At 38.0% G+C, this 12,337-nt stretch overlaps 1 protein-coding gene across 4 annotated transcripts in view; it reads left to right on the forward strand.

Moving 5' to 3' along the window:
- Positions 1 to 1,122: 1,122 nt before the first annotated feature.
- The window catches only part of AVL9 (AVL9 cell migration associated), a 90,363-nt gene continuing 79,148 nt past the window's right edge, over positions 1,123 to 12,337 (forward strand). For 2 of the 4 annotated variants that reach the window (XM_037837028.1, XM_037837025.1), the window contains exons 1-2: positions 1,123 to 1,451; positions 6,651 to 6,735. In XM_037837028.1, the coding sequence (XP_037692956.1) occupies positions 1,359 to 1,451; positions 6,651 to 6,735 (178 nt within the window). In that variant the 5' untranslated portion in view covers positions 1,123 to 1,358. Of the gene's footprint in view, positions 1,452 to 6,647; positions 6,736 to 12,337 lie in introns of those variants that run through there. The other 2 variants (XM_037837026.1, XM_037837027.1) reach the window with 2 other exon arrangements.

Below are 12,337 nucleotides of genomic sequence, written 5' to 3' on the forward strand. Positions count from 1 at the left end.
AGGCCTGGAGAGGAAAATAACAACTGCAAAGATTGCCTAAACAAAGGGTTATTAAACTGGTGATGGTAAATTTCAGTCAGTTACTGTAGTAATCTCAAATTCTATCTGAAACAGACATCTATCCTTTAGTTTATTCCCAAACTGCCTTGGATAAGACTTGTTAAACCTATTAGTATTTCCATTATTCACTGTAAATTGATATAGGATAAGATGCATTGCTTAAAAAAAAAAAAAGTAGTATAATCAAACTCCATATATTTTGCACTGACCAGAATATTAAACCTAGAAAAAGATAGAATGAAAAAATATGTTTAAAAATTTGCTGGACTGGAATAGTCAGTTTCCCTGCAAACCTCCTTTATTGTCAAGGATATTCTGCTTCAGGCCTTAAATCGCTTTCCAACTACTACATAATATTTAAGTGATTAAAAAAATCCCTAGAACAAAACAAAAATCTTGGGATACGCAAGTAATTCAAAGATCCATATACACAGCAGCACCAATATGTCTCCATGTTATCAAATATTTAAGGGTGAAGGCTGGAGAGACCCTAGGCCAAAAGAGGAAAGGAAAGGAAGTGAAGGAATAGGACTATTGGACAGTGAACAGAAAAGAGCCATTGGTTGTATCTTCGATGGATTGTATGGTGTGTGAATATATCTCAATTTAAAAATAAGAACAAAATAAAAAAAGAAAACGAAAGCTGAAGAAAGAGGGAGGGAAGGAGTGGAGCTCTAAAGAGGAAGAAGTGCGGCAAAACAGGAGGAAGCAGGTTGAGGAAGCAGGTTGAAGCCGAACCAGCCCAGCAGCGACAGGTGCGGCGAGCTACCCCACTAGGCCCCGCCCCGCCCCGGTAAACCCCTCCCATCCTAGTCGGAGCCCTCCGGTAGTGTCCCGCCGAGCCAGGCCCCGCCCCTCCCCGCAGGCCCCGCCCATATCCCATCTATGCTCCGCCCCACTCCATCCGATCCCTTCACGTCCTGCCCCGCCCCGCCATCCAGGCCCCGCCCCTCCGATTCAAACCCCTCCCCAGACCCCCCCCAAACTCCGCCTTATCGGGTCCCTCCCAGCCCTGCCCCGCCTCGCCGGCGGCGGGGCGGCTTGTACATCAGGTGACTGCCCGGAAGCTGCGGAAGTGGATGAGGCGAGAGCTGCTGCGGCTGCCGGGGGCGGCGCGGAGCTGTCGGAGCTGCTCGGCCTCCTGCGCGCCCCTTGCGCGGCCCTCATGCGGCGCCCTCATTGACACCTCAAGTCCGCCCCCTCTCCGTCCTCCTGGGGACCGCGGGGTCGCCCGGCCCTCCGCGCCTGCCACCCTTGGCGGTTGAAGCCGTCGTCGTGCGGGCCCTGGGCGGCCACCCATGGAGAAGGCCGGGCGGAGCGGCGACGGCGCCCCCCGGGGGCCCGTACTGCACATCGTGGTGGTCGGCTTTCACCACAAGAAGGGCTGCCAGGTGAGAAAATGCCCGCCCCCGCCCGCAGCCGGTTCGGGCGTTCGCTTCGCGCCCAGCACCCACTCCCCTCCTCTGCGCTCGGGTGATCGCGCGTCCCCGTGGCTCCTCTGGGGTCCTCCATCCTCTACAGAGCTCCGCGGCCCCTCGCTCCTGAACTTGACCAGTCTCATTCTGGCCCCACCTGAAGCCCACCCGTTTTTCCTCTGCCCCTGTAAATTATATTATGAGCAGCGGAGCTGGTTACTATATTTGGATTGGTAGGTTTTGAAGTTCTCCTTCAGTGGAGTGGGAGGAAAGAACCGAAGATCGGCCTCATCTCTTTCCCCATCCATCACTGTTTCCACTGGCTTTCTGGGTGCCACTTAATAATGGCAGTCTTTAGGAAAATTCAGTACTTGGATTCCGTTTTCAAGGTTCTGAGCTCAGTGAGCTTTCACATATGCCCAAGGTTTGGTTGAAGCACATGGAGGCGCCTTAAGAATATCGACCAAACAAATGCCTTTGTTTATCTGATGGAAGTCCTAGGAATCTGTCTTATGGCTTTAGTGTTGTCGTTTGACTCTACCACCCCAAAATTGGGCTTCAGTTTTGCTGTTTCATTTGTCCAGATCTTGCCTTTTGTTAAAAAGTGACCTCTTCAAATCAGTTGCAATAAAAGAAAGTGTATTTACCAAGCATAAAATGTGCAAATAAAAAGGCATTTTTAAAGGTTGCTGACTGAATCCTTAATCCAGCATTTGAAATGGTGAATGTGAACAATGGGGCATTTGCATTCTATGTACTGAAGGCAAGGGAACAGAATAGTCAGAAACAGGTTTATTTAATGAACACTGGAAAGCAATGATGTCATAATGTGCTAGTAAACAGTAAATTGAAATGCTTTTTTGAAGTATTAAAACTACTGATTACTAATAGGTAATGTAACACTCGGTTTCTTGTATTTCACAAAAAAAGTAACATTTTGGAAGATTTCTATTAGCAAAAAAAAGTGAGGGAGGAACTGGAAAGATGGTTGTATTTGTATTCCTTTTGAAGACTGCTTAACTTTCAAGTCATATATTCCTTGTCTCTCAGGTGAAAATGGTATAGAAAGATACCAAGGATGAAATGGAATTATTCAGTGTGGTACTAAAAAAATTTCACCCAGCAGCAGTGAAATACAGGTTTTTAAATTCTGGCCCTATATTTAAGGATGAGATTAGATATTTGAGATTGTACCATGTCATACAAACAAAGTGTCCATCATCATTAGATCTTTAATACTTTAAATCTAAAACTTCACACCTTTGAACTTAATAGTCACTTTATAATTTTCTTTTGATATGAATGTAGTAATTGAAATTTAGAGGCGGTAAAATGATCACACTGGGGTCACACTGCAAATCAGCCCTGAAGTCAGCGCTGGAATTTCTCCTGGCACCATGCATTTTCTTTCTGCTGGGCCATGGTGGAATTTTAGTTGTTCTGGGTAAAGAAGAGGCAACCCACTTGAGAGAACTTAACAGAACCAAACTGAATGGAGCCTTTGACGAGAAGGAAGAAGGAAATATCTATATTGGTAGTACATCTCTTAATTTTTGCTGTCAAAACTTACTATGACTTACTATGTTTTATACCTGTTTTATTGGTGAAAGTAAAGTTGTATGTCCATTCCAGAAAGGAAAATTATTTATTTTATGATATAAAATGTAATGTTGCCTATAGATTAAAGAAAACTGAAGAACAGATTGTAGGATGAAAGAGGCATTTGGGGCTGAAGTAGCATGCCGGGTTTTGTGGCATTTCTCTGGTTTTGTCTGTCTTTTGGTTTCAGCAGTGAGGTAAAGGTGGTGGGATTTGTAAAATGAGCATTGTGCTGGAGTCAGGAGACCTGGATGACACCCTGGCCTTACAGCTCCTATGACCTCCAGCAATTCCAAATTGCCTGATTTTTCTTTGCCTCAGTTTTCCCTGCCAGATTCTTCATAAGGGTTTTACACCTGGCAGGGATCCTTAGCGATCATCTACTCAGGCGCCCTTAAATTTACACATCTGAAGCCAGGAGAGGCTAAGTGGTTTAAACATTCTTATATTGCTAGTTTGGCACTAACATTGAAGCCCAGGTGTCCCTAGTCTTTATAACTCCATCTCTCTCTCTTTTTTTTTTTCCTTGGATATTTGGCATTGCATCTTTTTCAAGTAATATCACAGGTCTCCAAAATAGAAATGTAATGTAGTCATTCATCCAAGTACAGGTAGACACTGGGTTGTCTGAAAATATTAACTTTCTTGGAAATCATGTTTCCTAAATATGAGGGTAGTTCCTTTAAACTATTCTAAGAGTATACCACATGACCTTGGAAAGAGGGATTTCTGCTTCCAAGGTCAAATGTAAACCTATATAAATTAGCAAAGACAGTTTTGCAAAATTGTCTGTTTAGTGGAATTGCCACATATTTCTTTTCTGTCTACGAACTATAAAATCTATCACAAAATTCTTAATTAAATACCATCTTGAAAATGATAGCCTATAGTGTTTGTTAAGCCTTTGTTATGTTCCAGTTCCAATTGTATTACATGCTTTTCAGATTCTCAATAATATGTATTAACTTTATTTTTTCAGAAAGAAAAGTTGAAGTACAGTAAGTTGAAGTTATTTGCTCAAAAACTATGCCTACTATGTGGTTTAACCTGGAATTAAATCTGTAGCTTTCCTTCAAAATCATCAATATTAAACTCATTTCTATATAAGTTCCTTGATAAAACATAGTTACAAATATATTGTAACTAATATATTTAAGTATAGTTTATTACATGTAATGATGGTTAATATTCATTCACATAACTTACCTTCTATAAGAATATAGTTGAAGTTTAAATAACTCTGAGGAGTGTTCTTATATTAAAATCTTATTCCCTTACAAAAATTAGTCACCACAAAGACAAAAAAAACAAAACAAAATAAATGATAAAAATGAGAACTGGATTGTACAATTTTACAACATGCTCAACGGCAAAAGAAAAGATTCTTTCTGTAAAATACATATATTTCAGATTTTCCATTGCCTTTCTACCTTTTAACCCCTGGAAAAAGCTAAACCTGATGCCTTTAGGTTGACATTACCTATAAGTCAGTGCTGATTGGTGGACAAGTGAAGGGCACCAACAAAATTTGAGGGCTTTAAAATGGATTAAAAAATAGGTATTAATGTATTGTAAAGGTAATGATTACAGGATATAACAATGATATTAGCATGGCTGAGTTATAAAAAATGAGATTGAGCTGACATGGCAATATTTTATGTTACTAAACTGATATCCATAAATGTTCACTTATTGAAAATAGAAACCTAGATGGGAAACACTTGGGAAAATTTTTTCTTAAATGTGATGGGCATCTTCATCTTAAAGTACACAGAATCATACATTCTAGTCTTAGATCTTAGGCTCACATGATTTTTATATAAACCCAATATAAGAAGCATTGCCTTTAACCTTCAAAAATTCTGTTATGAGATTTGTTGGCTTTTTGGTATCTCCCCATGATTCTTCACATGGCACCTTTCATTTCCTTGTTCCTCAGGCTGTAAATGAAAGGATTCAGCACTGGGATGGTTGCAGCATACAACAAAGATAAGTTTGTCTCCCTCTGCTGAGTAGAAGGACTTGTGTCTCATGAACCTGATCAATCTTGTTCCAAAATATATAGGCACAGCAATCGGGGGGAAGTACAGGTGGAAAAAGTTTTTCTGCTGCCCTCTGTTGAGTCTATTTTCATTACAGCCACGAGGATGTGAGTGTATGAGAGGATAATGAGGACAAGATAGACTAACAACATTCCAGCACTTCCTACCATCTTTACAGTCTCCTGCAGGGTGGTATCACTGCAGAACATGTGAAGAATGGTGGGAAATTAACAGAAAATAGAGTCAGTAACATAAAGACCACAGAATGGAAAATTATGAAGTAAAGAGGCACTACAGAGGCAAAAAAGCTAATGGTCCAGGTCTCCCGAGCCAGTGCCAGACACACAGAAGAGTTCTTCTTGAGCAGGTATCTCGGTGGGTAACAAATGGCCACGCAGCAATCCAAAGCCTTCACCAGTTGGTATTAGGAAATATCTTTATTCATATTGTGGTCTGTACTGGTTACCGATGAGTGGATTTTCTTAGAAGAGTCAAACCGCCAAATCTCCAGCCAGCTATGTTTTCACTGACCCATGGGCAGTCACGTCAACCTCGCCATTTTTTTCAGCTGCCCAGCAAGCCTCTGAGTGGCATAAAAAACAAGGTCCCCTTGGCTGCTTCCCTGGAGACACCAACTTCTCAGCAGCTTCTCGTAACTCGACAGGGTGGGGAAATCGAGCCACGTTGCTCTGAAATCAGGAGCTTCTCTGAATGGATTCAGGAACTGCTCTGAATGGCGGCCAGTTCAGAGCACAATGTGGAAATACTCCACATTTTGGGGTCTGAATAAGCTGGTCTAACTATGTCTCTTAATAGCACTTTGGGGTTGTGTGCTCTTGGAGAAAAGAAAAATAATACCTTATATTTTTTTGTAACCCGAATAGTGCTTCGTGGAGACGGTGGCAATTACTATTTTGAATAAATTTACTTGTTGAGTATCTACTCACCTTGGATACTGATAGAATGGGAGAGAATGCATGAGGTTCTGCCACAGTGCAGTGAAAGGTGAGAAACCCAATAGGGGTTGTTTTGTCTCAGGTGTACGTAACGGCTTGTTTAATTATCGCTGAGTGAAGAAAAGCAGCTTTTTTAAAATTGCACCTACCTTTCTTGTGTTGTGGCAGAAAATGAAGAGCTCAGAATCTGTTTTGCAAATTTGAACTTGTTTTGCAAATCAAACTTGAGAATGTAATATAGCTAGTCAGTCAGAATGCACAGTGAGTAAAAATATGACTTTTAGATAAATCTTTTAGAAAAACTTTCAAATTGTGCATGCCAGCCCAAGTTGCATATTCTGTAGCTTTTGCAGGAGTCAAACAGTTAAAATTTTAGTGGAACTACTACTATTTCTCAGGGAAAAATTTTGGCTTACCAGTAATCTGTTAATCTTCTATTGTCCTTCTGTTAACTGGAGGTTGGTTAGATAGAAGACAGTATGATTTCTGGACTCTTAAGAGAATTAGGGTTAGGTAAGTGGATAATCTGAAAATGTTCATTGCAAATCCTCTGTGATATTAGCCAAGTTGTTTTCTAGGGGCTGCGACACAGCCAGTGCAGTCGGACAACAGAGCAAGTGAATGAAAAAGTCTCTTACACTGGATTGGTTGGTGAAATTGAAGGTCATTTCAGTCAAAAACAATGAAAATTTTGCTGGAGACATACTTTCTGTAAGTTCATGGTAGTTCATCTGGCCGGAACAGGACACTGAATAAATGTGTATTTGTATGGAAAAAATACAAAAATAATTTGACTACATTTTTTTCAGGTTTGGTCACCCTACTTTTCCAAACCTTTTGTCTTAGTTTTTTTAATTTTTATTTTTTATTGTTTTTTTCTTGTCTTAGTTTTTATAAAATATCAAAAACAGTGTTGATTTTTGACAGCAAAGAGTATTATAATAGCAAGGATACATTGTATACTTCAGATGGATTGTATGGTGTATGAGTGTATCTCAACAAAATTACCTTATAAAAAATTAATAGCAAGGATACTATGGTTTCCAATATGTTATATTAGTTTTTAAGGATGTTCTTCACTTCTGCCAATCAACATCTTTTTACATGTCCTACAACTCTGCTTTCTTAACCCCACACTCTGCCCCCCATCTAAATACTTTTCATGCTTTGAAACCTATTGTGTGTTATACAGACACTTGTACGGAGTTACTGGATTAGAGAATGCTGTTGGTTTTTAACCAGTATATCAGGTATTTCAGAAGCTCTAGTTACATAAGAATAGATTAATCAGCTACCTTGTTCCCCATTTTAAGATTTTACTTCCAGGTGTAAAGGATTAAAAGTGCCCCTTGCATTGAATTGTGACTCTGACTTCAGATGGTTTTAGCTTGTGTGAGTGCTTTGTATTAAAAAGTAATACCTTTGAGCAGTCTGCTTGGTTAAGCATGATAAGTTTACGTAAGGGAATGTACTAAATCTTTGTAGAAAGTCTTATTAATGAAGGTGTTATGATAAAGGAGTCATGTCCTTTCACATGGACCACAAGGTAAAAGCAGTCTCCTAATGCAGCTGTGTTGAAGATTCAAAAGCTAGGTATATGAAAGCTATTCATTCACCTTGTTTCCTACACATTTTCCATCTTTGAAGTCTTCAGATGTATTTTAAATGAAGAATACTTTCATTTGACATTTAGGTTAAAGTGAACATCTGTCAACTGTCACTTGATCATTTTTTTCACTTATATTTGGGTAACTTGTAGGAGTGAATGTTTTTGTAGATAACATGTTAGCTGTTGTGATTATTCTAGTTTATTGATTTAGTTAACATTCAGAACTTTTTAACTGATTTTAAGTACTACCATGACATTTGAAATGGTTTTGAAAACTGATTAAATATAAAATATCCATTCCAACTCTTTTCTTGAATTTTTTTTAAATTTATCATTTAGTAAAGGATTCTTTTCCCTTAAAAAACCTACCTGAAATTAGATTGTTTGACATGAAATAATTTGTGGATACCTTCTCTGAAGTAAGTTTCTTGTTATGGATTGTTCTAGAGTTTAATCTATATTTGCTTTGTGGTGGTAAATATGTGAACTGTATCTTTGTCAGGATAGCATAATTTTTTGAGAAATAATATCCAATATATATAACTAAATTCTTTCATTCTTTCATAGATAAGTTGAACTTTTTTAAACACTCCAGTTAATAGGGAATAGTTATTTTCCAAAGTGATGTCATAAAAAGTTGAAATTATTGCCTGATTTGTGACCACTTTTCTGACGGAGTTCATGGTTTTGCATATATAGCTAGCAGTTGTAATTCTTGAATAAAATGGTTTTACCAGACTATGTTTAAAAAATAAAAAAAGAATTATAGAAGAACTAGAACTAATGTTTATACTGGTTCCAAAGAAGAAGCAGTGAAGAGAGAGCAGTATCTTTTCCTGATGGTCTGAGTGGAGTGGTGATGGGAAAATGTCTGTGGGTAGCAGAATGTTGCATTGCAAATTCAGGATAAGTTGAGATGAGGGAGGTTCATGTTATGATGAGACATAGTGAGATGCTATACTCAAGCCCTGACCCATTCAGGTTTTAGTGACAGGTGGCTGGCTGACATGCCTGTTGTTTTGGCAGTTGCCATTGACAGAATCCTGCGGTGACTATGAAACATTCAGGAGGTGTTGTTTGTGATTCTTGTTGGACTAAGTAGGGCTTTGGAATAGAAGAACAGAAGTTTGGAGGGTTAGAAGATAGAGAAGAATAACATTAAATAAAGATTGTTTTTAGCCACTAGTTTTAGAGAGACTATCCTGAAACAAGATTGCATTTTCTGGTCCTCCACAGCACTTCTATTTCCTGAACTTTAATATTTTGACAATGGTTTTTTTTCCCCCTGATTTTGGCCATGCTTTTTGTATATGTTGAAAAGATGATCATGATCTCTGACTTTTGACTTTGCAGGGCTGCAGCATTAATTCTTAGAACAATTGAAGTGTTTTCATTCGGGCCTATCATCATGGCTAAGCAGAGTGGCTGTCAACCTGTGTAATGGCAATTTTAAAAGAATCAGGAAGATTCCTTTGTCTCTTAAAATTCCTTCCAGCTAGCTAAAAAGTGCCTAATTTCTTCCTATGGCTTAAGTCTTTGAACCCTAGTAAAATGCTTATATACCACAGGTAACCTTCTCCTTTGTTACTAATGAGGTTCAGATCCTTTTCTGAGCACAGATTTTGCTAGACAGAGGAAGAACGCAGAAGGGTCTTGGTCTACTAGGCATGGCCACCGCAAAATGAAGATCTAGAGAGGGGTGTCCTTACCTACTTAATAATTTTGAGTAAGACTAGTCCAAATAAATTCTTTAGTTAAGACGGCATCAGATTAAAAACTCAGTTTTTCCCTGGGATATTTTTAGAGGATGTTATCTAAGTAAAAATTTTGTTGCTTAAATTGTGTTCCAGCTATTCTTAAAATTAAAAATAACATCTTAGGATAAGTAATGTGTGCTTATTTTAATAGAAAAATGAGAAAATATAAATAAAAAGAAAAAAGAACACTTGTAGTCTTGTCTCTAGAGAAATCTGCACTTAAAATTTTTTTTTATTGCAGAAGTGGGTTTACAGAACAAGCATGCATAAAATACAAGATTCCCTTAGGCAGCTCCCCCCCATTATTAACACCTTGCATTGGTCTAGTATCTTTCCATGTTAAATATTAAATTACAATAACCTTTAAATTGCTAAATGGTATTCTGTTTTATGCAAGTTCTGTTATGTAGCTGGTCTTATTAGACTGGTGGTATTCCAATTTTTAACTATTGTAACAGTGATGCAAAGAACATCCTTGTGGTTAAATCTTTGCATTTTTTTTTTTTTAAATGGAGACTCTTTTAGCCATTTTTTTTTCATGGAGATCTCATTAAAATAGATTTTAAAACAATATACTGAATGCAATTTAAGATAGGCTGGATGACCGTCTGCACAGCAGGAGTGATATTTATTATGAAATCTCAGATTATTTTAACATACAGAGTACTTTACATGTGCCTCTGACACACCTGGGCTTTTGATTACCAGTCCCAGAGAGGGAGATGACAGATGTTAGCAGTTACTTCTCAGGGTTGACACTATATATAGCATTGTAAGCTTCAATTTCCCCTTCCCTTCTCATTTGTTGCTGCTTTCCTTCCAAGGACTGGGAGACCAAGTATTAGAACAGTGTATAACGTAAAATGACAAAGTCATAGTTTTTTTGTACTTTTTTTTAAATTTAATTTTATTGAGATTTTTCACATACCATACAATTATCCAGAGATCCACAGTGCACAATCACTTGCCCGTGGTACCATCATACAACTGTGCATCCATCACCACAATTAATTTTTTTTCAATTTTTGGAACATTTTCATTACTCCAGAAAAGAAATAAAGACAAAAAAAAAAAAAGAATACTCAAATCCTCCCACACCAGTAACCACCCTCCCTCCATTATTGACTCATAGTATTGGTATAGTATATTTGTTACTGTTGATGAAAGAATGTTAAACTACTACTAACTGTAGCATATAGTTTGCAATAGGTATATTTTTTTCCCTATATAACCCTCAATTATTAACTTCTAGTTATAGTGTCATACATTTGTTCTAGTTCATGAAAGAGATTTCTAATATTTGTACAGTTAATCATGGACATTGTCCACCACAAGATTCACTGTTTTATGCATTCCCATCTTTTAACCTCCAACTTTCATTCTGGTGACATACGTGACTTTACGTTTCCCTTTTCCACCACATTCACACACCATTCAGCACTGTTGGTTATACTCACAATAACATGCTGCCGTCACATCTGTCCATTTCCAAACACTTAAGTTCAACCTAGTTGAACATTCTGCTCATAATAAGCAACTGCTCCCATTCTTTAGTCTTGTTCTATATCCTGGTAACTTATGTTTCATGTCTATGAGTTTATATATGGTAATTAGTTCATATCAGTGAGTACCTACAATATTTGTCCCTATGTGTCTGATTTATTTCACTGAATATAGTGCCCCCAAGGTTTCTTCATCAAGCTGTTTTTTTTGTTTTGTTGTTGTTTTTAAGACAGTTTTGTTCACTCACCATACATTCCATCCTAAGTAAACAATCGATGGTTCCCTGTATAGTCATGTATTTATGTATTCACCACCATCACCACTATCTATATAAGGACTTCTCCATTTCTTCCACAAAGTAGGAGGAAGAGTCAAAGAAGGTAGAGAGACAAAAGAAAAAGAAAAAGAAAGAAAAAAAACGTGACATCTAAGAAGCAACAAAAGGAAAGATAGAATTAAGCTAAAGTGAAATAAAGAGTCAGACAACATCACCAATGCGAAGAGTCCCATACCCCTTCCCCACGTCCCCTCTCAGAGGCATTTAGCTTTAGTACATTGCCTTTGCCGCATTAAAGGAAGCATAATACAATGTTTCTGTTAACTATAGTCTCCAGTTTGCACTGATTGCATTTTTCCCCCAATACCACCCCATTTTCAACACCCTGCAAGGCCGACATTCATTTGTTCTCCCTCATGTAAAAACATATTTGTACATTTTATCAGAATTTTTGAGCACTCTATTTTCACTGAGTTATAGAGTCCCTGTCTTTATCTTTCCTCTTTCCCTCTGGTGTCCCACATGCTCTTAACCTTCCTCTTTCAACCATAGTCACAGTCATCCCTGTTCAGTATCCTTACATTACTGTGCTACAATCATCCAAAATTGTATTCTAAACCTCTCACTCCTGAATTTTCCTTTCTGTCTGTAGTGCTCCCTTTAGTATTTCCTGTAGCACAGGTATCTTGTTCACAGACACTCTCATTGTCTGTTTGTCAGAGAATATTTTAAACTCTCCCTTATATTTGACGGACGGTTTTGCTGGATATGGGATTCTTTGTTGGTGGTTTTTCTCTTTCAGTATCTTAAATGTGTCACACCACTTCCTTCTTGCTTCCATGGTTTCTACTGAGGAATCCACACATAGTCTTATGAAGCTTCCTTTGTATGTGATGGATTGCTTTTCTCTTGCTGCTTTCAGGATTCTCTCTGTCTTTGACATTTTTTAAAAATTCATTTTTATTGAGATATATTCACATACCACGCAGTCATACAAAGCGTACATCCAGTTTGCAGTACTGTTATATAGTTGTGTGTTCATCACCAAAATTAATTTTTGAGCATTTTCATAACCACATGCACAAAAATAATAGGAATAAAAATTAAAGTGAAAAAGAA

The sequence above is a fragment of the Choloepus didactylus genome, chromosome 5 (assembly GCF_015220235.1).
Source record: "Choloepus didactylus isolate mChoDid1 chromosome 5, mChoDid1.pri, whole genome shotgun sequence".
Taxonomy (NCBI): Eukaryota; Metazoa; Chordata; class Mammalia; order Pilosa; family Megalonychidae; genus Choloepus; species Choloepus didactylus.